Source organism: Eretmochelys imbricata, chromosome 6 (assembly GCF_965152235.1).
Source record: "Eretmochelys imbricata isolate rEreImb1 chromosome 6, rEreImb1.hap1, whole genome shotgun sequence".
Classification (NCBI taxonomy): Eukaryota; Metazoa; Chordata; order Testudines; family Cheloniidae; genus Eretmochelys; species Eretmochelys imbricata.
Window position 1 is genome coordinate 122,636,835 of NC_135577.1, and position 26,607 is coordinate 122,663,441.

The 26,607-nt window shown below is 38.7% G+C and overlaps 1 protein-coding gene across 1 annotated transcript in view; it reads left to right on the forward strand.

The window, feature by feature from the left end:
• Positions 1 to 24,319, forward strand: part of EXOC5 (exocyst complex component 5) — a 49,704-nt gene extending 25,385 nt beyond the window's left edge. Inside the window, exons 5-18 of the mRNA XM_077819570.1 lie at positions 4,328 to 4,392; positions 4,796 to 4,824; positions 4,975 to 5,084; positions 5,355 to 5,399; positions 5,521 to 5,661; positions 7,390 to 7,472; positions 8,712 to 8,921; positions 11,344 to 11,491; positions 13,927 to 14,035; positions 15,550 to 15,670; positions 16,260 to 16,346; positions 19,207 to 19,315; positions 19,934 to 20,149; positions 22,088 to 24,319. Of these exons, the coding sequence (XP_077675696.1) occupies positions 4,328 to 4,392; positions 4,796 to 4,824; positions 4,975 to 5,084; positions 5,355 to 5,399; positions 5,521 to 5,661; positions 7,390 to 7,472; positions 8,712 to 8,921; positions 11,344 to 11,491; positions 13,927 to 14,035; positions 15,550 to 15,670; positions 16,260 to 16,346; positions 19,207 to 19,315; positions 19,934 to 20,149; positions 22,088 to 22,276 (1,662 nt within the window). The 3' untranslated portion in view covers positions 22,277 to 24,319. The remainder of the gene's footprint in view (positions 1 to 4,327; positions 4,393 to 4,795; positions 4,825 to 4,974; positions 5,085 to 5,354; positions 5,400 to 5,520; positions 5,662 to 7,389; positions 7,473 to 8,711; positions 8,922 to 11,343; positions 11,492 to 13,926; positions 14,036 to 15,549; positions 15,671 to 16,259; positions 16,347 to 19,206; positions 19,316 to 19,933; positions 20,150 to 22,087) is intronic.
• The last annotated feature ends 2,288 nt before the right edge of the window (positions 24,320 to 26,607 follow it).

A 26,607-nucleotide genomic window follows, 5' to 3' on the forward strand; every position in this document is an offset into this window, starting at 1 on the left:
TCTTTTCTACGTTTGGATTGTTCTTTCAATCTTGCCACTTTTTAACTACTCTGCATAATTCTCCCACATTTTTATTTCTGTAATATTGTATCTCTGCTTTGCAGTCTCTTCCCCAAACTGTATGTATCCAATTTCTTCAGCCTCTTTATGAAGGCATATCTTCTGTTCCTCATCACTTCTGTTGCCCTGCTTTCGAGGGAATGGTTAACCAATCCTCTTTCTGTAATGAGAAGCCTATAAGTGAGCAAAGTGCTCCAGATGTCACTTTTCTAAAGATGGATAAAATAATCACCTTCTTAGTTTTATCAGATATACCCAGATTAGTGTTTGCTCTTTATGCAACATCATTGCACCATGTGCTCATGTTTAATGTGTTTGCTGTCATCTTCAAATCCTTCTCTGCATTACTGCTCTGTAATCAGCATTTTGCTGTTTTGTCCTTTACATGGATTAAAATATATTACCTTGAATTATTTATTAAAACTTCCTCCTGTTTATCTCAGTCCATATTTTTCTAAATTCTTTAGGTACTTCTAGTCTTTAACTTTTTTTTTATAGCATCTGTATTTATTTAGATTTAACACAGTTCATTGAGGTCTGATTTAATTAAAAACTAAATATGTGGATTGAAGTAGAAGCCATGGAAAATTGATTTGTTATGGCTGTATTGTACACAGGTGTTATTGAATTCTGGACCTTCGCTTAAGAAGTTGGTTAATTGTGCAAAAATAAAAATAGTCGTATGATTGTAGTGCCTACGAGCCCTCTCCCAGCTCACAAGAACAGAACTGGCAGGGAGACCACATGATGATCATATCTCCTTAATCCTGTCAAATCTAGCATCATTGTTTTGTTGGTGGTTTTAACTAGGGCTGTCAGTTAATCACAGTTAACTCGCAATTAACGACAAAAAAATTAATCGTGATTAATCGCACTGTTAAACAATAAAATGCCAATTGAAATTTATTAAATATTTCTGGATGTTTTTCTACATTTTCAAATATATCTATTTCAGTTACAACACAGAATAAAAACTGTACGGTGCTCACTTCATATTTTTGATTACAAATATTTGCACTGTAAAAATGATAAAATAAATAGTATTTTTCAGTTCACCTCATACAAGTACTGTAGTGCCATCTCTTTATCATGAAAGTGCAACTTATAAATGTAGGGTTTTTTGTTAGATTCATAGATATTAAGGTCAGAAAGGATCATTATGATCAACTAGTCTGACCTCCTGGACAATGCAGGCCACAGAATCTTACCCACCCACTCCTGCGATAAACCTCTCACCTATGTCTAAACTATTGAAATCCTCAAATCATGGTTTAAAGACTTCAAGGTGTAGAGAATCCTCCAGCAAGTGACCCATGCCCTATGCTACAGAGAAAGGCAAAAAACCCCCAGGGCCTCTTCCAATCTGCCCTGGAGGAAAATTCCTTCCTGATCCCAAATATGGCGATCAGCTGAACCCTGAGCATATGGGCAAGATTCACCAGCCAGATACCCAGCAAATCATAGAATATCAGGGTTGGAAGGGACCTCAGGAGGTCATCTAGTCCAACCCCCTGCTCAAAGCAGGACCAATCCCCAACTAAATCATCCCAGCCAAGGCTTTGTCAAGCCTGACCTTAAAAATATCTAAGGAAGGAGATTCCACCACCTCCCTAGGCAACGCATTCCAGTGTTTCACCACCCTCCTAGTGAAAAAGTTTTTCCTAATATCCAACCTAAACCTCCCCCACTGCAACTTGAGACCATTACTCCTTGTTTGTCATCAGCTACCACTGAGAACAGTCTAGATCCATCCTCTTTAGAACCCCCTTTCAGGTAGTAGAAAGCAGCTATCAAGCAAAGAATTCTCTATAGGAACACAGATCCCACCCCATCTAACATCCCATCATAGGCCATTGAGCCTATTTACCATGAATATTTAAAGATCAATTAATTGCCAAAATCATGTTATCCCATCATACCATCTTCTTTAGAGCCTACAAGTAAACTCAGTCCTCCTACTTGTTAAGCCAATCGCTAAGACAAACAAGTTTGTTTATATTTATGGGAGATAATGCTGCCCGCTTCTTACTTACAATGTCACCTGAAAGTGAGAACAGGTGTTCACATGGCACTGTTGTAGCTGGCATTGCAAGATATTTGAGCCAGGTGCACTAAAGATTCATATGCCTCTTCATGCTTCAGCCATCATTCTAGAGGACATGCTTCCATTCTGATGACACTCGTTTAAAAAAAATGCATTAATTAAATTTGTGACTGAATTCCTTGGGGGAAAATTGTATGTCTCCTGCTCTGTTTTACCTGCATCCTGCCATATATTTCATGTTATAGCAGTCTTGGAGGATGACCCAGCACATGTTGTTCATTTTAAGAATATTTTCACTGCAAATTTGACAAAATGCAAAGAAGATGCCAATGTGAAATTTCTAAAGATAGCTACAGCTCTCGACCCAAGGTTTAAGAATCTGAAGTGCCTTCCAAAATCTGAGAGGGACGAGGTTGGAGCATGCTTTCAGAAGTCTTAAGAGCAACACTCTGATGTGGAAACTACAGAACCCAAGCCACTAAAAAAGAAATCAACCTTCTGCTGGTGGCATCTGACTCAGATGATGAAAATGAACATGCGTCGGTCTGCACTGCTTTGGATCATTATAAACTCATCATCAGCATGGATGCATGTCCTCTGGAATGGTGGTTGAAGAATGAAGGGACATATGAATCTTTAGTGCATCTGGCACGTAAATATCTTGCAACACCAGCTATAACAGTGCCATGCAAATGCCTGTTCTCACTTTCAGGTGACATTGTGAACAAGAAGTAGGCAGTATTATCTCCTGCAAATGTAAACAAACTTGTTTGTCTGAGCAATTGGCTGAACAAGAAGTAGGACTGATTGGACTTGTAGGCTCTAAAGTTTTACCTTGTTTTATTTTTGAATTCAGGTTTCTTTTGTACATAATTCTACATTTGTAAGTTGAACTTTTATGATAAAGAGATTGCACTACAGTACTTTGTATTAGATGTACTGAAAAATACTATTTCTTTTGTTTTTTACAGTGCAAATATTTGTAACGAAAAATAAATATAAAGTGAGCACAGTGCATTCTGTAATTGAAATCAATATATTTGAAAATGTAGAAAACATCCAGAAATATTTAAATAAATGGTATTCTATTATTGTTTAACAGCACGATTAAAAAAAGTAATTGCGATTACTTTTTTTAATCGCTTGACAGCCCCAGTTTTAACACAGTGGCTAGGATTTTCTTTACACCCCCCACCCTCAAGGTGCCCTCCAGTTCCCAGGGCTGCAAGAATAGAGCTTCCAAAACCATCATGGAGGCATTTTGTTTGGGGCTGTCCACAAACTTCAGCTTTTAAAGGGCTTCAGTAACATCCAGCTGTAATGTTTAAAATTGCAAAAGCTGTGATTTGTATTTTCATAATTTTAACTTAACCTGCCAAAGCTGTCACTAAAATCTGTTCAGCCACCCTTTATCATGACTGACAGTGAAAAGACAAATTATCTTAGTCACCAATCAAAAGTTTTCCTGTCTATGGGCAAATAGGAGTTTGCAAACTGCTTTAACTGCACTTGGGATATTTTTGTAACTAAATATTGACAAGGGTGTTTGTTATAAGATGTTATTTTATAGCCCCAGGATTAAACTCCCTTTCATCTGAAACATAGCCTCTGCCTCAGAGGAAATAATTTGTATGTGATATCTTCCCCATTCCCCTCCCCTAGCATGATCTTAGAAACTCTCGCCATGCTCTACTTTAATCCTCCAGGCATCATGTCATGATTGCCCTTTCTAGTTGAAAAAAGTCAGGGTGCAGCTTTACTTGGGACTTATTAGTGCCGCTTCTGACCTGGCTGGAACGGTCACAAGCCACTTTACCCTGGGGTTTAGCAGAACATCACAGCATTACTCTGACCTTTCTAGTTCAGAAGTGGGAGATTGAGCTAAATCTTGAATTCTGATCCCTTGCACACTGTAACGTTGCAGTAGCACTAGACACGTAAGCTAGCGGTTTTTAGAGATTTAAGATGCTTTATTGTGACCCTATAACAAAAAGAGGCTTGTGTTTACATGAAATTGTATGAGCGACTAGTAGGGACATGAAGATTGATCTGACCTAATAAAAACATGCTGAGAGTTCTGAAGCAGGTATTACTTTCCACGTGGATACCAAGCAACTTTAAAAAGAGGGGAGGGGGGAAATTGTGAAGAAAAAGAGAAGTCCTACGGCCATAACTTTTAGGGTTGTTTTTTTTAGTAAACTTGTGACTTCCCTCCCCCAACAGATTAAAGAGGCAGCTGATATTATTCAGAAGTTGCATCTGATTGCACAGGAATTACCTTTTGACAGGTAAAATCCAATTCAAACATTTTAAATAATCATTGGAAGAGCTATAACTTTATTGTGTAACTTCAGGGTTTTTTTCGTGGTGCCTGGCCTCAGCTGATTTTTTAAAATAGTTTTTGACATGATGAGTGTATTTAGGATCACCTTTGAACATACACCTCAAAGTACTTGATAAATTTTGCTGAAAACAACCTAATTTGAGTGTACTTATTTCCTTGTAAATTCTATACTAATTTCTTATGGATTTCTTACAGATAAAGCTTGAAACATCATTGTCTTCCTGCTCCATATGTTGTTAAACTCTTAACTACAATTGACAGCAAAAGTGTTCAATTAACATGTTAATACTCGTTTGAATTTTTTTTGATGTGGGTTTTGATTAATAGTATGTTTTTTGATTTAACAGGTTTTCTGAAGTAAAATCAAAAATAGCAAGTAAGTTTCCTCTCCCATTCAACCAGTTTTGCTCAATCTTAACTTGCGTTGCTTAGTTCTTTAATCTGCTTTTATTGATAACATTCAGCTGTCTTCGTTTCTTTGTCAAAAACTTCCTTGCAAAGCCTGATGAATATTTTTTCTTTTCAGGTAAGTACCATGATTTAGAGTTGCAATTGATTCAGGAGTTTACCAATGCACAGAGAAGGGGGGAAATTTCCAGAATGCGAGAAGTAGCAGCTGTTTTACTTCACTTCAAGGTAAAGACTGAGTTTTTAACTCTAAAAGCACATGATGCATTAGGTACCTGTACCAGAATACAGTAATGAAGCTGATCTAGACTTCTGAAGAAAATGGGTCTGAGAAAGTTCATCCTTTTGATAAATTTTCTGTTAAAACTAAGCAGACCGTTTTCCATAATTGCTGCATTTTCTTTATTTAATTGTCTTTGTGTAATGATAATATTTCACAATACTGTAAGCATAGAAAACAACATGTTTTAATTCTGGATTGTTTTTTCCATCCCGTAGGGCTATTCCCACTGTGTTGATGTATACATAAAACAATGTCAAGAGGTAACGTTTTTAAAACCAGATGTACCTTTATTTTAGGGTCAATTATTTGTGCATGCATTTTACTATTGTTGATATCTATTGGTTTGGAAATATTACATTGTAATGTGCCTTTAATCTCTAGGGACCTTACTTGAGGAATGATATATTTGAAGATACAGCCATCCTCTGTCAGCGAGTGAACAAACAAGTTGGAGATATCTTTAGTAGTCCAGAGACTGTATTGGCCAAACTTATTCAAAATATATTTGAAGTCAAACTTCAGGTATTTTAAATATGGCATATTAAAGTTTGTTGTTAAGAATGAGTAAGACAATTCCTTAAGTACTTCTTGTAACAAAATCCCAAAGAATCTATATTGTTTGTAATATTTTGAGTAACCTTAATCATGGAAAAATCACATTTGATTGCTCTTTTTTAAAAATTACAACTTAAACTATCAATTAAGAATATTAAAGTAGCTGTTTGTGTACTGTAAGCACAATGTAATCAAGAATACATAAAATACAAATATATGCAGACATAAACTGGAAGAATAGATATATTGACTAATGATTCTGGTAATGTCATGCATGTACTTAGTCTATCTCTGCAGACCCAACATCCAAAATTTGTGGAGAAGAAACATTTATGTTTAGTAAATGTCTTTAATCCTTTCACTCTTGGAATCAGATTTCCAGTGTGAGGCTAGCATCGAATATGCCAGAATAATTTATGCCAAGGAATAGGGTCCTATAGCTAATGTATGAAAACCTGCTGTAGCTGAAAATGACAGTCCCTCATTCTGCAAATATTTATACATGTGAGTAAAGTCAGCATGACTACTCACGTGTGTAAAGTCACTTCCCTGTAGGTGTGGAAGATCTTGTTCTTCCTATCTAGAACAGTATTGGCAGAACCTACTCATAAAATTGAAGGTTCCTTAGATTTAATTCTTGGGCTTTCCTTGAAGGAGGAGTGATCTGTTCACTTACGAGCATGTAAGTGGATCTAAATTATTCACTTGTTCATCAGTTGTTCATTTACTCTGTCTGTGTGCAAAGAATGCATGTACACTTCCAGTCTTTTTGCTTAGAAAATCAGATGCTTTGGCACTTATTTCTTGGTTCTTGTGCATAAGCAGTTCAAAGATATTTCAAACAGCAGATGTCTTGCACTTCCAAACTAGTTTTCTTAAACTAAACACGTTGAACTAAAACCCTGGAATTAAATGTAAGATATCTGTAAATTGAGATAAAAAGTAAATATGTATGACTATGTTATATAAGATGCAGTACATTCTTGAGGGTTTATTGTTAAGGCTAAGTTTTAGTCAGGGGTATTTTTAGTAAAAGTCAGGGACAGGTCACTGGCAGTAAACAAAAAATCACTGCCCATGACCTGTCCATGACTTCTACTAAAAATACCCCTGTCTAAAACTTGGGGAGGGGGTGGAGGGGGAGAAGGAGGAGGGCGCCACGGGTGCTCGGGGAGGGGAGGGGAGGTGCAGGGTTGGTGAGGCTGGGACAGGCTCCCTATCCAGCTCCTGGGAAGAGGCAACCCTAGCTCCACTTGCTGCTTCCACTCTGCCCCAAGCCCCAGTTCTGCAGCTCCCATTTCCTGGGAACCATGGCTAGTGGGGGCGGTGCCTGGTTGCCAGCAGAGGTAGCATGTGGAGCTAGGGGAGCTGAGGATTGGGGAGCCCCCCACTCCAGGTAAGCAATACCCCACATCCCAATACCAAGCCCTGACTCCTCCCTGCCCCCAAACTCCTGGGAAAATGGGGAGAGCCCGAGACTTCCCCAGCAGCAGTTGGTGCACCTGACCTAAGGGCTGCCTGAGCTCCTTGGCCAGCCTGACCAGACTGCTGCAGAAGTCACGGAGGTCACAGAAAGTCACGGAATCCATGGCTTCCGTGACCTCCATGACAAACATGGAGCTTTATTTATTGTAGATAATATGAAATGTTGATTTTTCTTATTTTATTAACTGAGATTACGCCTCCATTTTATAGAGTAATGTAAAGGATCATTTAGAAGAACACAGGAAGTCAGATGCAGAACAGTATCTTAAGAATCTTTATGAGCTGTATACAAGGTAGCTATAAATTTGATTATCAACATTTTGTTGTGTCAGTAGCATCTTGTGAAAGGTTCATTTCTTGTTAAGAGGTGGGAAGAAAGGACGAAAATTCCAACTTCCTCTAAAAATTGGACAACTATTTTGCTGCCCATCTGCCTTGACAGTTTTCCTTTTTAAATTGTGTGACCTTTTCAAAAACAGCTGTTGTACTTTTAAAGAAAGTGTCTAGATTTTTAAGGAATCAGAGACTGAAATTATTATTTAGCAAAGTATATAAACACCCTACTCTTGTAATATGAAAAGTGTAATTGACAATTTGACTGCACTTCTCCCATATGTATAAAGCTGTAAGAAAGTTGTGACTTTTGGCGGGGGGGGCGGGGGGTCCAAAAGTTGTGGCCACAATTTGTGGAAGTTGTGGTTTGGGGTGCAGGTGTGTATGTGGCTGGGGTTACAGGACCTAAACTCTTGCTTTGTAACTGACTAGGTGTTGAGTTGGAAGCAGGGCCCTTTACCCTCCACAAGGGTCTGGAGAACCCCCCTGTTCCTCCAATCCCCAGGGTGGGGTAGGGGGGCCCAAGCCCTTGCACCCTAGAGCTGGCCATAACTCAGAAACCCCTAGAGACACTGTGGGTGGTTGGCACTGCTGGGCCTCCCTCTCCCAGCCCTGCACCCTGTGGGAAGCATAAGCTCCTGCCTGGCGCCACTCACTGGGTCCTCCCCAAGTCTGTCCCCCAATGCATTCTGGCAGCTGAGGAAGGCAAAATCCTTGAGGTCACGCAGGAGATACGACTGGTCAGCAGACCCAGCCCACTTCACTGGGTGAAGCAAAACTTGGCAGCACCAGTGCTAGTGGGGCTGAGTGCAGGTGGGAGCACTTGGTGCAGGGGGAGGCAGCAAGCGGGACGAGCCCCCAGGATTGTGCAGCCCTCATCCACACGGGTCCCAGGCCCCACTGTTGTCCTCCTCCACGTCCCCCATCACTCCCACCATGTCATGATGGAGAGGGGTGGCTGGGCCAAGTTGTGGTGAGTGTTGAAAGATGCAGTTTCCACAACAAAATCACAGCCTGCCATTTTCTTATAGCAGTACATATGTGCATAAATTATACAGAGTTTTTTGTCATTTAAATTTGGTAAGGCTCAGATATCCCAGTCAGGATTGGGATCCCATTGTGCTGGGTGCGTTGCAAACATGTAATACTGTAATTCATACAAATGCAACATTTTTTTTCTCTGTTTCCTTTGCATAAAGAACTACTAATCTTTCAAGCAAATTGATGGAGTTTAACTTGGGTACTGATAAGCAGACTTTCTTGTCTAAGCTTATCAAATCCATTTTCATTTCCTACTTGGAGAATTACATTGAGGTGGAAATTGGTTATTTGAAAAGTAGGAGCGCTATGATTCTGCAACGCTATTATGATTCTAAAAACCACCAGAAGAGGTCCATTGGCACTGGAGGGTGAGTTTCTTTTTAAAGAGGGAAAAATATAATAAAGGGCAAAAATACAGTGAACATCACTTAAACTGTACATTGATCATCTGCATAAAAGCTGGCTTCCAAAACAATCGTTATTTTCTGTATTACTTGTGTTGTCACATTATATTACCGTATACTAAAAGGTTTGCTCCTCTGGATACAAAGGAAATGCTAGATAAATCCATTATATAGTCACATGAAATTAAACTTAATGTCTTCATCAAGTAAGTTGAAACTTAAGCCTTAGTGTCTAGCAGACCTTTCTGCAACAAATATAATACTTTTATCTAATATCTTTCTCAGGCTTAGTGTGAGCCTTATTACTGTAATAAGGCTAAAGACTGACACACCCTGAAATAACTTGGCATCACACTACCACCTGTGCAACAGTTGACCACTAAAAGTTGAATAGGAGTAGTTTTTCTGGTGCTTCGGAATTTTTTTGCAAAATATATAGTGAAGAAGCCTTACATTTGAGCCTAGGTGATCAAATTGGACAGACTCAAAGTGGGATCTTTGAAATGTAGACTCTGTGCACAGCTGAAAGTGTGTTAGCAGTTATGCATTCTTTCCTTTTGTTTATGAAGGAATCAGAATTTTTTAATGTGTATGTTTTAAGACAGTCTTGTAAAATCCCACTCATCTGGGGCAAATACAAAGCTTTTGTGGGCGAGTATGACCAATTGCATGATCTAAGTTTTCTCTGTAGTTGTTAGCCCTCATGGCTCCAAAAACAAACTGAATGTACCTAATATTTAAGTTGCCATGCGGTGAGTGCAGCTGCTGTAGTTACACTGTTGGTCTGAAGGAGAGCTCCAAGGCCCTGCTGGATCCTTCAGCCTCCCTCTCTCCTGAGTGCATAGAGGGAAGGGGATTGAAGACCAGCAGTTGTAATTCCCCGCTCCCCTGGGTCATGTCTGTTCCCTCTTTTATCCCTGCTGACTGGAGCAGGAGTTGGAGTCGCCCTGCTGTTTTGCCCTGTATTCTTCTGCCCAGCTCTGGCAGTTTCATGCTGAGACATAAGAAAGGGAGGAGAAGAGAGTAAGTTCCATAAAATGCTTCAAAGAATCCAGCAGCAGAGAGGGCTAGAGCTGAACTCTTGGTTCTCCTCCTCAGCAACAACCACACGCTTAGATGGTGAGGGTCTGTAGCACCGAATGCGCATAGCCACATTATACGGCTTTATTTCAGGCATCTAAAAGCTCCACAGGGTTATTACTGATCTGGTGTAGCCAGGTTAATCATGGACGACCCTGTGGCTGCTACCAGTCTGTGCCCAGGAAGTGTCCCCTCTTGGTCGCAAGTCCTGTCTTCAGGGCTCAATGTGCAGGGATTTTATCTCCAAAGTGGTCTGTATGACCAAAAGTGCCACCCGCTGGTGACCAACGATGACTTCAGTCCTCTTAAGCTCAGCTCTCAAATAACACATCCCTATGACTAGAGCCCCGCAAATCTGCGGACATCCCCTTTGTATTCACGGACCATGTTTACAGATTGTCGATCGGCTGCGGATACAAATTTTGTATCCGCGCAGGGCTCTACTGTGGCACAGCAAGTGGAGCAGCTAGGAGGAGGGGTGAGGTGCCTGCCATCAGGAGGGTGCTTGAAACTTAGCTGGGGGACAGAGGCTGAGGCTTCTGCATCTTTGAAGAGCTGCTGTTGAGGTTTACTGGTTTTGGTGGGTCACAGAAGAAAACTGATTTGGGGGAAGGGAAGGAAGAGAAAAATAATGACGTGGCAGGAAGAGATCTGATGTTGCAGGGGAGAAAACAAACAGACTGAGATGACTGGAGTGCTGGTAGAATTTGGGGGAGTGTGCATGGAGGTGAGTCTGGGCATGTGAGACTGAGCCAGGGCTGCTTATTGAGTGAATGTTGGAGTGGTATGATTGTCAGGTGCATTGGGGTGTGTAAGAGACAGAAAAACTAGTGTGGAAAGAGAGTCCAATGGGAGTTGTGAGTGTCTTAGAGGTGTGTGTTAAGTGTGAGTCTCGGGGTGGGGGGAGGCTCTAAACTTCCACAACAGGATATAAATATACACCATTGAACTCACTGGGAATTACTTGTGTCATGCAGTGGGGAGTATCTAGTCCCCAGGGTGTGGAGGGGCATGGCAGAGTAGTGTGGGTGTGGTCGTGGTTGTGGGATTTGAGGAGTGGGTTGTGCATACTAACGTGTTTGGTAATGTCAATAGGTTTTTGTCAGCTCTGGTAAGTTTTTCTTGACCGCTTCGCAAGGTTTTATTTATTTAAGTTTTTACTCAAAATACAGATGTGCACCTATTAAGTTATATTTTACGCTTCTGTTTACCATGTTAACTACTATAATATTCCCAATGTATTGTTAAACTTGAACATTTAAAATTTCCACTCAGTGAGATTTCCCTCTGGTGTATTGTATTCTAGTATTCAAGATCTCAAAGAGAGAATAAGACAACGTACAAACTTGCCATTGGGCCCAAGTATTGATACCCATGGAGAAACCTTTCTCTCCCAAGAGGTGGTGGTTAACCTTTTGCAAGAAACCAAGCAAGCTTTTGAGAGATGTCATAGAGTAAGTCTGCTTTCTGTGACTGCTATAAATAGATATAATTTGAACGGCACACAAAACCAAAATTGAGCTAGAAGAAGCAACTGTTTACACCCTCAATGCAAAGATCACATCTTGTTTTACCATTAGATGAAGTCTAATAGGTGGTGAGGGGACTTTGTGCAGAGGCAAGGACTTGGGTCTTATTTAATTAAATTAATTACCTTTTTAAAATCAGGGTCATGGTAAGGTAACGCCAGACATTGTTTATCGACTTCTTGTTTTTTAACAAAAGTGAGTTACAGGAAACTTCTGACCATTTGTTTTAAAAACACTATTTATAACCAATTGGAATAAAAATAGCTGTTAATGTTGTTTTTGTTTCTAAATCAGTCCTTAGAATTGATTAGCATTTAGTATAACAGCTTTGATATGTTGTACAAATGTAACTTCTTGTTTTAAACTCTGTGACAAAAATAAAATTAATTTAGATAAAATAAAATAGTAGATAATTTCCCTCCAAACATTCAACTGTCACATGTATCAATCTTCCATTATTAATTAATACTACCGTTGAGAGACTGAGGGGAATAATCTTTACTGTTGCATTGTTCACCTTCTTTTAATCCTTTACTGTTTTCAAATGTTTGTGCCTAATACAAAATAGAATTTTTACTATTGATATAAATCATAGGTTTTTCTGTGGCTCATTGGCTGTGTGGGTGTAGTGCTTTAAAGGTTTAATAAAAACCTTAGATTTAATTACAAACTTTAACTTATTTAAAGTTTAATTACAAAATTTAACTTAAGGAGAAGCCAAAACCATTTTTTGTAAATACACACATCTATTTATAAGAATTATCCTTAAAATTAACAAAATGGAACTTAAAATATTTTGCTGAACCGTCTGTGTGTTAAATAGCTTTTAATATATTAGATATTGAGAGGATACAGTGTAACCATGATTATAGCAGAAATAGATACAACCCTGGTTAATATTCAGATAACAGCCAGATAACGTTGAGAATGTCAAAGGGACAGCATGATGCATAGACAAATTATTCATTTTATCATTATAGTGGTCATTGGTAAAAACTGCTGTAGTTATAGCTCTGTTCTAACTTCTGTTCTAACCTTCCTTTTCAGTTGTGCATAATTTTTTTTTTTTTTTCCCCCAAACAAATTCCTTTTCGGATGAAATTTTTCAAGTTTGGTCTCAGCCCAAGATTGATTGATTTGTTTGTAAAGTTAGAGTAAAATACATTCAGGTATTTCTGCATGCATGAATGAATGTTGCACTTTCATAACTAAAACAGATGAAACTAGAAACTTTAAAGCACAATTTATCAGGGAGACATAAAATAAAAACTTCTAAAGGTAAAGAATATTCAAAATTAGTAACTTCAAAGGAATGCATTTGAAGAATTAAGAATGTGTCGTTTTTATTTTTGTTTTTTTTGTACACCTAAACTAAGCATACGTTTAACTCCAAATGCCAGCGGTCCAGGTCTCCTGTGCTGCAAAGGTCTATAGCAGGGGTCGGCAACTTTTGGCACACGGCCCCTCAGGGAAAGCCGCTGGGAGGGTTTGTTTACCTGCAGCGTCCGCAGATTCGGCCGATCGCAGCTCCCACAGGCCGCGGTTCACCGTTCCAGGTCCATGGGGGCTGCAGGAAGAGGTGGTATCTTACTTTTGCAGATATTTTTAACTACAAAGGACCGAAGTCCAGTTGATGTTCAGACAACTTTAAGAGACACCTTTTTTAAGTTCTAAAAGCCCAAATAGTGTTGCTTGCTTGCTTGTTTTATGAAAAGGAAAAGGCAGAGCATCAGATTTCTATCTAGGATGAGATTTTAAAATTATGTGCATATAAAAATGTACTCACACCATGCAGTTACTGGAATTGTATTTGTGCGCTTGGTAACTGACCATGCAAAAGACGAGTTAGATGTGCACTGTTACCGTGACACTGCATATGGTCATAATAAGTGTGTATCAGTTATTCAAACATGCAACTCTAAAAATCTGAGCATACCTGCCTACTCAAATGTATGTATGAAAATTTCAACATGTGATGAATGTCTATAGTCCTATATTATATATTGATATATAGGGGCAGATCCTCAGCCAATGTAAAAACTTTATTGACTTCAATGGAACTATAATGTCTGAGGATCTGTTTTATTATTTTGAAAGTGCTCTGTAATTCTAAGTCTTCGATCACTATTTATATATTTTTAAAAAGCGTGTACATAGGATTGTCTACACATGAAGTTATTCGGGAACAGCTCTGTGTGTGGTCACGTTGTTGTTCTGGAATAAGTGTGTCCACATATGGAGTTATTCTGAAATACCTTGTATGCTTTAAATTCACATTGTACTCTAATTCAAATAAACTTCCAAGTGTAGACACCAAGTTCTAACACAAAGTATCAAAATATTTGTTGTTCTTTTTAAAGCTCTCTGATCATTCTGATTTACCGAAGAATGCATTCAGAATTTTTTCTATGCTTGTGGAGTTTTTGTGTATTGAGCACATTGATTATGCTTTGGAAACTGGACTTGCTGGTAAGCATAATTCTGTCTTTGTTTTCTTAAATGTGTGGTATTTCATTATAAAATAGCATATATTAATGTTTCTAATTTCATTGGTCAATGCATTCAGAGCACTTCATACTCTTCAGTGATTGGCCTTGAGATCTGTGCAAGTTAGTGTTGTGCAAGGTGTCTTGATTAAGGGAATTAATTTATCTCATTTATTTGGAAGCCAAAGTATAAGCTTCTGAAGCATACCTTACATATGGGAAATCAGTACAGATTGAAAGACAGTGATTATTCAGAAATATCTGGAGGCTTTATTTCCTGCATCATAAGAATCTGAGTATGATCATTCCCTTCCTACTTCTTTTACCTTCTCCATAAAAAGAGAATAAGGTTTTTATATAGTATGTTTATTTAGTGTGTTTGTGTTTTTACATGTATATGTTGTATAGAGGAACATTTCTTATATAGAAAGACTTTTCTCGTTGTATTTACTTTTTTAAAAAAACCTCTTTTGTGTGTGTATATTTTAATATTTTAGGGAAACTTATCAAAGTAAGATTTTTTTTTCCTGTTTCATATGATAGATATGGTTACATAGTTATAAGTCTTTAGTACAATTTGCTGCCTTTCATTGATAGGCAGAATTCCTGTTAATATTAGTGGGAGTCCATTGAAGTTACCCTATCTGCATACAAGGAATATTGTATATAGGCTTTTAGGGTAATTATGAAAAAATCTCTTGACTTATGCTTGATCTACATTTCAGAATTAGGTCAACATAAGGCAGCATAAGCTGCCTTAATTATGTCAGTGTACACACTACAGCCTTGCTCCCACCGATATAAGTGCCCTATTACACCAACATCATAACTCTACCTCCGCAAGAGGCGTAGAGTTTACGTTGGTATAATTAGGTTGACGGTTGACTCAGTATCTGTGTAGACACTGCATTACTTAACTCGGCTGTTGGCTGTCATTCCAGCATGGAGCCATGAAATTGACAAGAAAGTTGGGGTGGGTGGAGGGGCTCCAGCTAGAGCCCAGCAGTTCCCAGGCTCCTCAGTCCCAGCTGGGCTGCACATGTCCCACTCAGAGCCTGGCTGCCCTCTGGCTCCCAGTCCAGCTGCTGCCCAGGTTCCTTGCGCCCACCTGGCTCCACACAGGGAGCCTGGTGCTGCCCAGCGGCAGGGAACTGAGAGCCAGAGGCGCAGTCCGGCTCCCAGCGGGGAACTACGTGTAGAACTTAACGCCCAGGCTCTCAGTCCTCCACACTGCCCCTCTTGAGTCGGTGGAAGTGCTCATGGTGAGGACATGCACCACTGCAGTGTTTGCAAGTCACCCTAACAGAGGTCAATTTATGTTTCTAGTGTAGACGTGCTCTTAGATGCTTAACTCCCATTTTCAAAGTTCTTAGGAGCCTACATCCCACTGATTTTCACTTAAGTACTTTTGAAAAATTTACCCTTATCCTTAGGATAGTGATACAGATTACATGCATTTTCTTTTTTTATGATCCTAAATAAATGTTTTCACTTTAGGCATTCCTTCTCCTGACTCTAAAAGTGCAAACCTTTATTTCCTGGATGTTGTACACCAGGCCAATACTATTTTCCACTTGTTTGACAAGCAGTTTAATGATCATCTGATGCCATTAATCAGGTATGTCAGGTGTTCTATTTTGCATTTCTTCTCTGAATCTGTATGGTCATCATTGCTAGAAATTATGAATTTCATTTGTGTTACTATTAATACAGTTCAATATTTTTATTAAAAAAATTTGGATTAAGAATAATTTCAAGTTATTGATGATGGAAGTTGTGGAAAGTACAGTGTTTGTTTAAATCTGACTTGTAATCAGTAAATTTGGAAGATGAATCTTTTAGTCTATTATGCTGATGTGCAGCGTGTTGGCATGCACAGCAGTCTTGGCTCACTCTTTGGTCCACTGGGGACTGGCAGCAAAATGGAAGCAGAGTGCTCAGTCCAGGGGCAACTCCCTCTGAACTACAGAAGAGTGTCGCCCACCTCTGGGTCAGCAAATACAGTTGTGGGGTCTCTGGCTTTTGAAGTAGCTCCATCCATCAGTCCTTGATTACAAAGACAGATAACTGCATCCAGTCTGGGACTTTCTGGGAGAGGATGGGTGGGGAATCCTGAAGTACTCCTGTTCTCGCTAGCAACCAAAGCAAATGGATTTGATTTGCATTATGTTTGACTATGTTATGATTTTTTCCCTACTATTTTATAGCTCTTCTCCTAAGTTATCTGAATGCCTTCAGAAGAAAAAGGATATAATAGAACAAATGGAGATGAAACTGGACGTGGGCATTGATAGGCAAGTGAAGTTTTAAACTTCCCATCAATCACTGCTCTACTTACCATTTTTAACATAAAAGTTTTGCCTTAGCATGTTTTTTCTGCTGGGAAGTAATCATTTAGAACCACAGAATTTATTTCCTTGGAAATCCAGACAGAAAATCAATGATCACACTGAACTTTTGTCAAGAAAAAACTAATTTTAGGAGGCTGAAATTTTTCCATGCTTGATTTTTGACCTGAGACTAATTCTTTTGGGAAGAGTGAGCAAAATCCTTCATCCACTTTTGTGTTGAGGGAATGAGATAATTCACAATTTTCCTCCGTCTCTCTAAAAAACAAACAAAAACAAAAAAAAAACCCAAAACACTTCCTGTTTTGGGCTGCGGGGGAAAAGCTCACATACAGAATGTTGAAACTTGAAATGTTAAAGTATTTAAAGAGCAGTATGTGTGACAGACTGAAAGAGATTAAGTGGCTTGCTTGAGTTGGACCGTGGTGTAATGTATATCTTGGGAGTCAAGAGAATTGAGTGTATTCTGGGTTTGACATTGACTTGCTCTGAGACAGAGTGATTCATTTAATCTCTGTCCATCAGTTACCTCCTATATAAAATGGTGTGATTTTTATGGATGGAAAAAGCACTATAAATGCAAGTATTATTGTCATTTTGCAGTGGAAAAAGACAAGAAAGAGGTAATGCTTAATGTTAGGGAGCAGAGCCACAACATAAGTACTCTACTTACAGAGTATCTATATGTTTACTTGTACCAAGGAGATTTGTATTATTCCCATATCGCCAAATGATTTGTTGTTTGAGCTTCGACCAGTCACTTAAGATCCGTGCCTCAGTTTCCCCTTCATGATATAAATAATACACCCCCAGGGGAATTGAAAATTAATGTCTGTGATGCCTTGAAAAGTGCCATATAAGCATTACTTATTAGGTGTCCACTCCATCTCAAAGGGCAAATAACAGAACTGTAGAAGAGAAAACAAGCATTGATCCTTGTATCCTAGCTCTGTTACCTTCTGCATGGTGAGCAAGAGTCTCAAAGTGTGTAAATTGCAAAGGAATTGAGGGGTGGTTTGTTAAAAATATTTGCTATGGCGATGGAAGGAAAGGAAAAATGGGAGAAAGTACACGGATAACAATGGAGATTTTAGCCTCTGCTGCTGGAAATGCCTTAATGGTTTAAACATCAAGTCTGAAATACTTAGACTCTCTGGAGCCACGGGTTCAAACCTAGACAGGATTGCCTGAGCCCTCAGTGTCATAGTAGATGATTAAGTTCTGTGTACAATAAATAATCTCTAAAGACTGTGGGGGGATTTTCAAAAGTGCCTAAGTGATGGAGGAGCACAAGTCCAGTTGGAAGTCAATGGCACTGTGTTCCCAAGTCACCTAGGATGGGATTTTCACAAGCCCCTATGTGTTGCAGACAACTACATGTTTGTGGTGGTTCTGTAAAAGAGAGACCAATTTTGAGACAAATCACTTATATAAAAATGTGGTTACTTGCACACCATTTTGTCTACATGAGCACCAAAATACCAGAAAGAGCCCCAAGAATAGATCACGCTGGACTTGGGCACTGTCTGGTAACAAATAAAGGTAGATTCCCAGGCACTGTTGGTTTCAATGTTATCCAGAATCTGACAATGTCTGATAGCAGACCCTTGAAGAGTATTCACAATGATGTTTCTTCCCCTGTAATGATTAGCTGAGCTGATTTTAGTCCCTGGGCCATCATAATGAACTAGCATTGCTGTTCTACATATCCATAATAGATTGCCTTACATTCATGTATATTAAAAATGGGAATTGGAAGAGCAGGGGGATGTGACTCTGATTTCTGTTATTGGCTGGGGCAAGGTTGTAAAGTGAAGTACAGCCAGAATGGGAGTCTGAGTTTCATAGGCATGGAAGATAATTAATTTGATTCCTTGTTTTGGGATTAGGTATATTTTCCCCTCCCTCAAATTGTGTGGAGCTTTCATAGTCCAAGCTATGTAGCTTCATTTTTGCTGATTACAGTCCCTAGAAAACAGTGAGAGAATCTGTTCTGCAAAAATGAGTGTTCCAGGGAGAGTCACTTGGGAGAATGAGCTCTATGTGTTGCAGCTGCTTGATCTTCAAGCACTGCCTGGATCAGCTTTGGGATTCACTGTAAAATAAACATTTCTGACTTTTAGATAATGTTCAGGAAGGATAACTGCTAGGGGGAAGAGAAGAAATGTGATGCAAATAAAATTGCACTAGATATTTCAAGACAAGTGACCAGCATTGGTGAATGGAAAGATTCTTTCTTGTTGCAAGTGTTCTGTGATGCTGTTTCGCTTGAACCGTGTATTATTATTTATAAAGTTACTGAACTAGGTCTAGAAAGTCCACTTCAGAGTCTTTCTGGTTTCCCCAGCAAAGAAGAGTGCCTGGCTATTCTGAAGAACTGGCTTTAAATGGGTTATATTTCAATTAATGTGTCTCCTTTTAAAATCAGCACATACTGTATTGCACTCCAGGATAAAGAGAACTTTGGAGCAGAGACTTCTCAAAGGCTTCTATCTGTCTCTCATGCGCCTACCACCTTCAGAAAACCAGACTTGTCTTGTGTAGTAAAATTGTATTGCACAGCAGCTTCAAAAATATTTTTGGTCTTTGCAGTTCATTTTACCGTGAACGTCTTTTTTTTATTAAATGGTGAAACTCATTTAATGTTCATGAATTTGTAGAAGTGGTGGATCATGGGGGATTTCTACTTCACTGTGCACTAATTGCTTATATTTTATGTGGGATAACTTCAGAATTTTTAAATGTTAAAACCAAGTAAATGAAAACTTTTATTTTAAAACACACGTCTTATATTTTAACTTTAAAGGACACTGAATTGTATGATTGGACAGATGAAGCACATCTTGGCTGCAGAACAAAAGAAGACAGATTTTAAACCAGAAGATGAAAACAGTGTTTTGATTCAATATACTAATGTGAGTAAACAAATAGAGATTTGTCAGTAATAAACAGTAGCATTTTGAAGATAATTTGACCAGTATTGGCATTTTGATAGTGTACGCCCAATTACACATACATCTGGTTAACATTCAGGCTTGTTTCACTCTATGCCAAGGATTCTCAAACGCCTTCACAATGTGGATCCTAAACTTGGTGGGAGTATTCTCAGTTTTGTTGTATAATCATAGTGTCCAACAGCCCCAGTCAGACTGGACTAGGTGCTGTACAAACACAAACTTCCCCCTTCACCAAAATACCACCTAAATTAACATGGACCAAAACTTAATAGAGAGTTTGTTATGGATCTGCCTTCCCATTTGCAGGTCTTCCCAGTGATAATGGCAACAATTTCTTACCCAGAAAAGTAATATTAGGGCATATTAATGTATTTATGGATGTCTTTCAATGCAGTTTTTCTCCTGAAAAATGAGGAATGCCAGCAGCAACTGGTCAGCTGCTGATCCACAGACCATTATGTGTGAGCCAGTGCTCTATACGTTGCTTGTGATTAATCTGAGACTCTGCTTTCCAAATGTTTTTTAAGAGGGGAAACTTCTCTCTAATCAGTTAACTTACAAGCAATCTTTTTATAGGCCTGTGTCAAAGTATGTGGCTATGTCAGAAAGCAAGTGGAAAAGATTAGAAAGTCTATGGATGGTAAGAATGTGGACACAGTTTTGATGGAGCTTGGAGTTCGTTTTCATCGACTTATTTATGAACATCTACAGCAATATTCCTACAGTTGCATGGGAGGCATGTTAGCAATTTGTGATGTGGCTGAATACAGGAAGTGTGCCAAAGACTTTAAGGTTAGTGTATGCATACTTAATATATATGGTGTTATAGAAGCATATATAAAATGCCTGGATAGTGAAACAATATTTTTGTTGAAAAATGTCATCCTTCATATAGCCACATTTCACATCTTTTGCCTTCTATTCACAACCTACCATACATTTTAGACTTTAGATTGCCCTTGTACCATGGCAGCAGCTTTACTCATTTAATAAATTATGCCAGCAAGACCGTCTTTTCTGAATAGTCTTCATATCTGTCTCCTAAATTCACTTGCCTTGTGTCATGAGCTTACCTGAGTCAGTTGAGCATCTCACAAAGCAAGCTTGCCCTGATTTTATAAATCATAATAGCCACCTGGGATTTAAAACTCCAAAACATAAGTCCTTTGCTGGCTTAACCAAATGGTGTAGTCAGAGTTAGGTCCCTGACCAGGCCAGGCCTTTTGGGTTAAAGCAGGAGAAATCTTCCTCCCTGTCCCAGCCAACCAGAACTGGCCCTTGGAAAAAGCAGTCAGCCCATTTTATCTTGCCTGCTGGGCCTTGATTGGCTTCTGCCTGCTTCCAGCCCTTCTAGCTGCTGGAGAACTAATCCTTATTGGTGCTGCAAGCAGCTGACCTTGAATGGCCTCTAGACAGTTCTTGTTGGTTCAGACTGGCTGCTTTTTTTGTTACAGACACCTTAAGGTGGAGCAGGTCAAGGTCGTTGTGGGTATTTCAACAGGGAGTAGCAAATGCCTGCTACACACCAACATGCATTATTTTCAATGTAATTCAAAAATACACTGAGTGTTTTCATGTGTATGTAGGATTGCATATTGAAATAAGTTAGGAATGTGCGCGCTACCAGACAAGGTAAGACCTGTGGTCCATCTAGTCCAGTATTCTGTCTTCAACAGTAGCCAGTACCAGAAGCTTCAGAGGCAGGTGCAAGAAACCCTGCGTTAGACAGATGTAATATAATCAGCCCCGCATATTAGGTGTCCTCCTAATTCCTTTTAGTTAGAGATTTAAGACTACAAACATCTAAGAATTAGTCTCTTGCAAAATTTATTACTGTCAACTATTATAACTCTGGATATTCTTTTTATCCTAAATGTCCCATCCGTATTTGAATTGTGCTAACTTTTTGGCCACAACTTCCTGTGGCAATTAGTTCCTCAGTTTACTTACATGTTGTATGAAAGTACTTCCTCCTCCTGGATTTGAATATGCCATATTTAATTTAACTGAACACCCGCTAATTCTTGTGTTTATGAGACCGAACAGAAGCTCCCAGCCATCTCCATATAATTCATTTTGTTATATGCTTTTAAAGTGTTATGAAGCTGACTCATTTTTATTTCCAAACCAAGCTCCTTCAAATAGCAGAAGTACTTGTCCTTAATGAAAGTTAAGTTCATGACAATTTTGAAGCTTTAATAAATCAAGGTCATGTCATTTTAGAGCACACAAAAAATATGAAAAATTCTTTGTGCAAACTATTTTTTCATGGTGGGATAACAAAAATAAAACTGAACTTTACCAAAAATGAGAAATAAGCATGTAGCGTCTTCCATAAAGCTATAATTGCATGTAACTGGGTATTATAAAAATGCCACCTCAGTCATAAGTAGTGTAACTATAATACTGGTGAGGGGTAGTGGTGGTTTGTTACAGGTATTTTTGTTTTGTTTTGGGGTTTTTTGAACAATTTTCAAACATTCTCTGAATGGTCACATCTCACATTTGTTCTAAAACAAAAGTACTCAAATTCATATACATTTTAAAAAATTAAATCTGGCTTTTAAAAATTGCTTTAGTCTGTTTTTTACGGAACACACAAATGAGTCTCCTGTGTGGAAAATAGCACTGACATTCTAGATGAACTTTGCAGCAGCTATTTCATTATAAGACTTACACTTTGAGGATTTTTACTGTTTTTTTTCCTCTCTCTCTCTCTCTTTCGAACAGATTCCATTGGTGTTACAGCTTTTTGACACCCTCCATGCGCTCTGCAATCTTTTGGTTGTAGCACCAGATAACTTAAAGCAGGTCTGCTCTGGAGAGCAACTTGCTAATCTGGACAAGAACATCCTTCACTCCTTTGTTCAGCTGCGAGCTGATTATAGATCTGCTCGCCTTGCTCGCCACTTCAGCTGAGAGTGCACACAAACACGTTGTACTGTTTTCAGGCCAGGGGTGTTAGAAAGCACAGGGAATAATTTCTTATTAAACAGCAGTTGTAATTTCTGTGGGACAGTGACTGTTCAGAACAAAACAGCAGCCATATTTAAACCAGAATTTATTTGAAGAATGTGAGCAGATATAATCCTTAATTCGGATTCCTTAAACTACAGTTCCCCCAGAAATGAATTTCTGCAAAACTACTTGCCGCTAATTTTCCATTGGAAAAATGTTGGTGAAGGAAGGCAAGTGATAAACCGAAAGTATTTTAGTCCTCAGTCTTGAATTATCTGATACCATTTGTTAGACTTTAACTACAGAGCATAGAGTAGGTAATGGATTACATAGAATAAAACTGTGTAAAAACATTAATCAGTTTTAATGACTTAAACTTCCGCACAGCTAATCAAATTATCTTTGCTGATTGGTGTTTCTAAATCATTTCATTCTTTCAAAATGTTATCCCATGCTATACAATTTCTTACTTTAATTAATTAGCTTTGAATTTCTCTGAGATGTAGGAGTAACAGAAACACTATCCTAAGAAAGATGTAATTTATTCATTGTATAGAACTTTAAGCTAAGCTAAATTGGAGCGGGGTTTTTGTTGTTGTTGTTGTTGGAATCCACTGGAATGTATCAATTTCGTATGAACTCACGGCACTCTGTTTATTATCTGTCTGATCAATGGCACTTTTAATTTTAAATATGTTCCTAAATGAATGCAACTGCCTTGTTTTAGATTTCATTACTGTGAGGTGAAGATGCTTGTTGTCAGTTTACAATAATAGAAACTTGTTTCTGTTTTTCCTTCTGTACATAAAGAAATTGAGATTGTAACAGAAGTGAAAGGATGAGGTACAGCCCACACATTCATCTGTAGATGGGAAGAATTTGTATTAAATCTAGCCAAAATCCAAAGCTGAAACTTAGTTTAACTTTAGGACACGATCTTCAATACCTGAGCAACATAAAATAGTTGAAGGTGCAGAAACTTCTCTTCCCCCTGATATAATTTTAGTGCTGGGGTTAACTATTATTGTATGTGTGTTTAAACAATAGGAACTTACTCAAGGTGCCTCTGAGATGGATCCATGTTGGGTACAGTAGCTAAAGTGAAGTAATGGGGATGATGAAATATTTGGGGTAATATTTTCCAACCGTTGAAAATTCTGTAGTAAGTGGAGACGTTTTAGAGCCAGAGAGCTGTGGAAACCAGGTATGAACTGCACTGTTTCAATGTCCTAAGTTCCGCTCATCATCACTGTGCGGATCATCTGTAGCACTCTTAGTTCTACTCTGCAGGCCTCGCATATTTTCTGCAGAACTTTCTCTCCCTTCTTCAGAGTAGGTTTTCCTAAAATCTACTTTGTCTCTCAATTACAGCTATTCTCTGCCAAATTTTTTAAACTTCCAAGGCTCAGTCAATATTGATTTTTCCCCTTTATTTTATATTGAGCAGAGTATTATATTGGTAAACAAGAGAAATAAAGTATGCCAAGTTTTCCTCCAAAGCATCCTGGGAAACTGTGGCAGCTTTGTCCAGATGTATAGCTCTATTCCTTGGCCATGGCAGAATCACAAAGAGTTCTGGATACCTGAGGAGGCACATGCTTGTACTGTTGCCATTTTTAGAAAGCTCTGATGTGAATTCAAATTATACCTCTCTGTTATCTCTGTAACTTAAAGCCAACAATTTTAGGACTGTGCTTTTACTAACCAATATAAAATCTTTGCACTAAAAGTGTCAATTTGTATACACTTCAGAACATTAAACAAAACCACTAGGCATCATTTTAAGACTACAAATTACAGAAGTGCTTCAAAATGTCTTATGTTGTAAATTTCTTGTTTTGAGTTATATTTTAAAATTATATAAAATGTACTTTACTTTAACTGTGGTGTTTTCCATGCATAAGTTCTGTGCAATATGCTCTATTATGTCTATTAAAATAATGATGAGGTAAAAATAGGTGAATACTTAGACATGTAAACACTCAATAAAAGATATTCCCTCCACATGCCTTTTTCATTCCATTCCATTTCCATATTCTTATCTTTATATGCAATTTTATAAATCCCTTTTATTAAAAAAATCAATAAAAGTAATTTTACCGATCAAATTTATTGATAGTGTGGGCCTTCCCTTCCCAATTTTAAACAACAAAATAAAAAACATAACACAAACCTTTTATATAAGAGACTGTTATTACCATGAAGTTTACTTTAAAAATAAATTTTGGGTTGGGATGGGGGAGCTATAATTTTTATACATTTCGGAGTTTATAGCTTTTATAGCATGTAATTTAGGAAAATATTTCCAGGAGTTTCTGAACATAATAAGAGTACTATCAAAAATACAAATATGCTTTTTTATGTTCATGTAATGAGTTAAAAGTACTACTTTTCTAACGTTCACTCTTGGAACATTGGCTTTTAACAGGCTGGCAGCCAAGTGAATGTTTAAGAGGAGGTATGTGTATGTGTGTGTAATTATGCTGTCTCCAATTGGTTAAAACAGTTTTTGCAGTGAATTATTGTAGGTTGGAAAATAAGCTGTTTTTACAAGTCCTATAATTTATTAACATGACTTGCTATTGTATTTGCATAAGTACAGAGGGCAGAAAAAAGGCTCTTCTCAACAACATAACTCAACAAATATAAAAGAAAAAATAAAAATCAGCCAAATGGAGGAAGTGGCAGATGAGGCTGGAGAAAAGGAAGTTCTAGGTGGGTGGAAAGAGAGGGTAGTAAAAAGACCATGAAGATGACATAAGCTAAAAGCATCTGGAGAACAAGCAATTTGTAAGTAAAAAGCCCAGCACCTGAAAAGGGAAGGCTAGAGTCCTAAAATATGATTTAACCTGGCCCATATATCAACAACATGCGAGAACAGATAGGATTGTGATCAGAAGTCTTTATACAAGATCCCATCCTTATATTAAATGAGACACTAGAGAAGGGGAATGGCTAAAATGCCTCACTTTGGAAGCAATCATGGATTTCAAAATCCTTTTTAATGCAAAAGAAAAAGCTTCCACATTCAGAGTGTAAATCTACTCTGAAGGGTAGATACCTGTCTGAATGTGGGCTCCACTGCTTTCTGCGAGGAGTGGAAAATACACCAGCAATCTGCAGTTTAATTGGAGTGAAAGAATTTCCTGGAGCCAAGCTTGTTTTCTTTTTCAAGGCTATCAGTGGTCTGTAGAATGGTACGTGGCTGTTTTAATCGCAAGATACTGTCATGCAGAATGTCCGTTTACCGTAGGTCTCAAGCAATCGGTAAAAGAACTTTGTTTTTTCTACCTATCTCTAAGTGCCTATAAAGCACCTATGATGTGCTGCACGTAACTTACAAATACAGTGAGAGGTGATTCAGAGGCAGTCAGACGTCTTTTGTATCTAACTGGTGTCCCTGTGGGTGGATGTTCAGTCTCCACCCTGCACTAGGTTTAATGCTGGCTGTTTCCATTCTGTTTCTGTGGGGAATGCAATGACAAGGAGGTGCATCTTACAAGGTGATTTGATGACTGAGATGCTAGGACTCATCCTGCCCTACTTGGGAAGTTTGCCCTGCTTTGGCCTGCTGGCTCTATCCCCAGCTTCCTCAAGTCTGTGTATGGGTGCCAATAAACCTAGTGCGCAGGTTGATCTTATCTGCCGCGGAGGCTTCCTGAAGGAAAGGTGACCTTTGAAATAACGTTGGACTGCTGTGGCAAGGGCTCTGTCAATATGTATCAGACCCCTGAATTGACTCGGTAGCGCAGGCTGCTGGGGGACAGGCACGGCTTCATTGCCATCACCTCCTCAAATATCAGGAGAAAGAGCAGGCAACTATCTTCCCCCCTTCCTCTCTCACCCTCAAGAAAACCCTCCCCCACAAAAGTACCTCATTTGAGGGAGTGGAGTCAGAGTTCAGTTACTGCTGACAACTCGACACTTAGCTGTGATCTTCCCCGATCTCCCTGCGGGTAAGGCGGCACCCCTGCATCTCTGCACCTCACAGGGGTAGTTTCTTTCTGAGCATTGCAGGTGGGAAGTGGAGCCTGCAGGCTGATTTGTCCAGCACACACCCTCCTCACTGTAAAAGTTTGTCTTCATGTACAGTACTACGCTGTGCTGCTGTTTTGAAGACACTACTCTGCTGATGGGAGAGCTTCTGCCATCAGCGTAGTTAATCCACCTCTCTGAGGTGAATTTAATAATAAAAAAATGGTGGGACTAACGTTTGCAGACCATCACTCCAGTCAATCTGCTTATCCCATTTCCCCACTACCATCTCTGTCTTGCCTGTTTAGATTATAAGC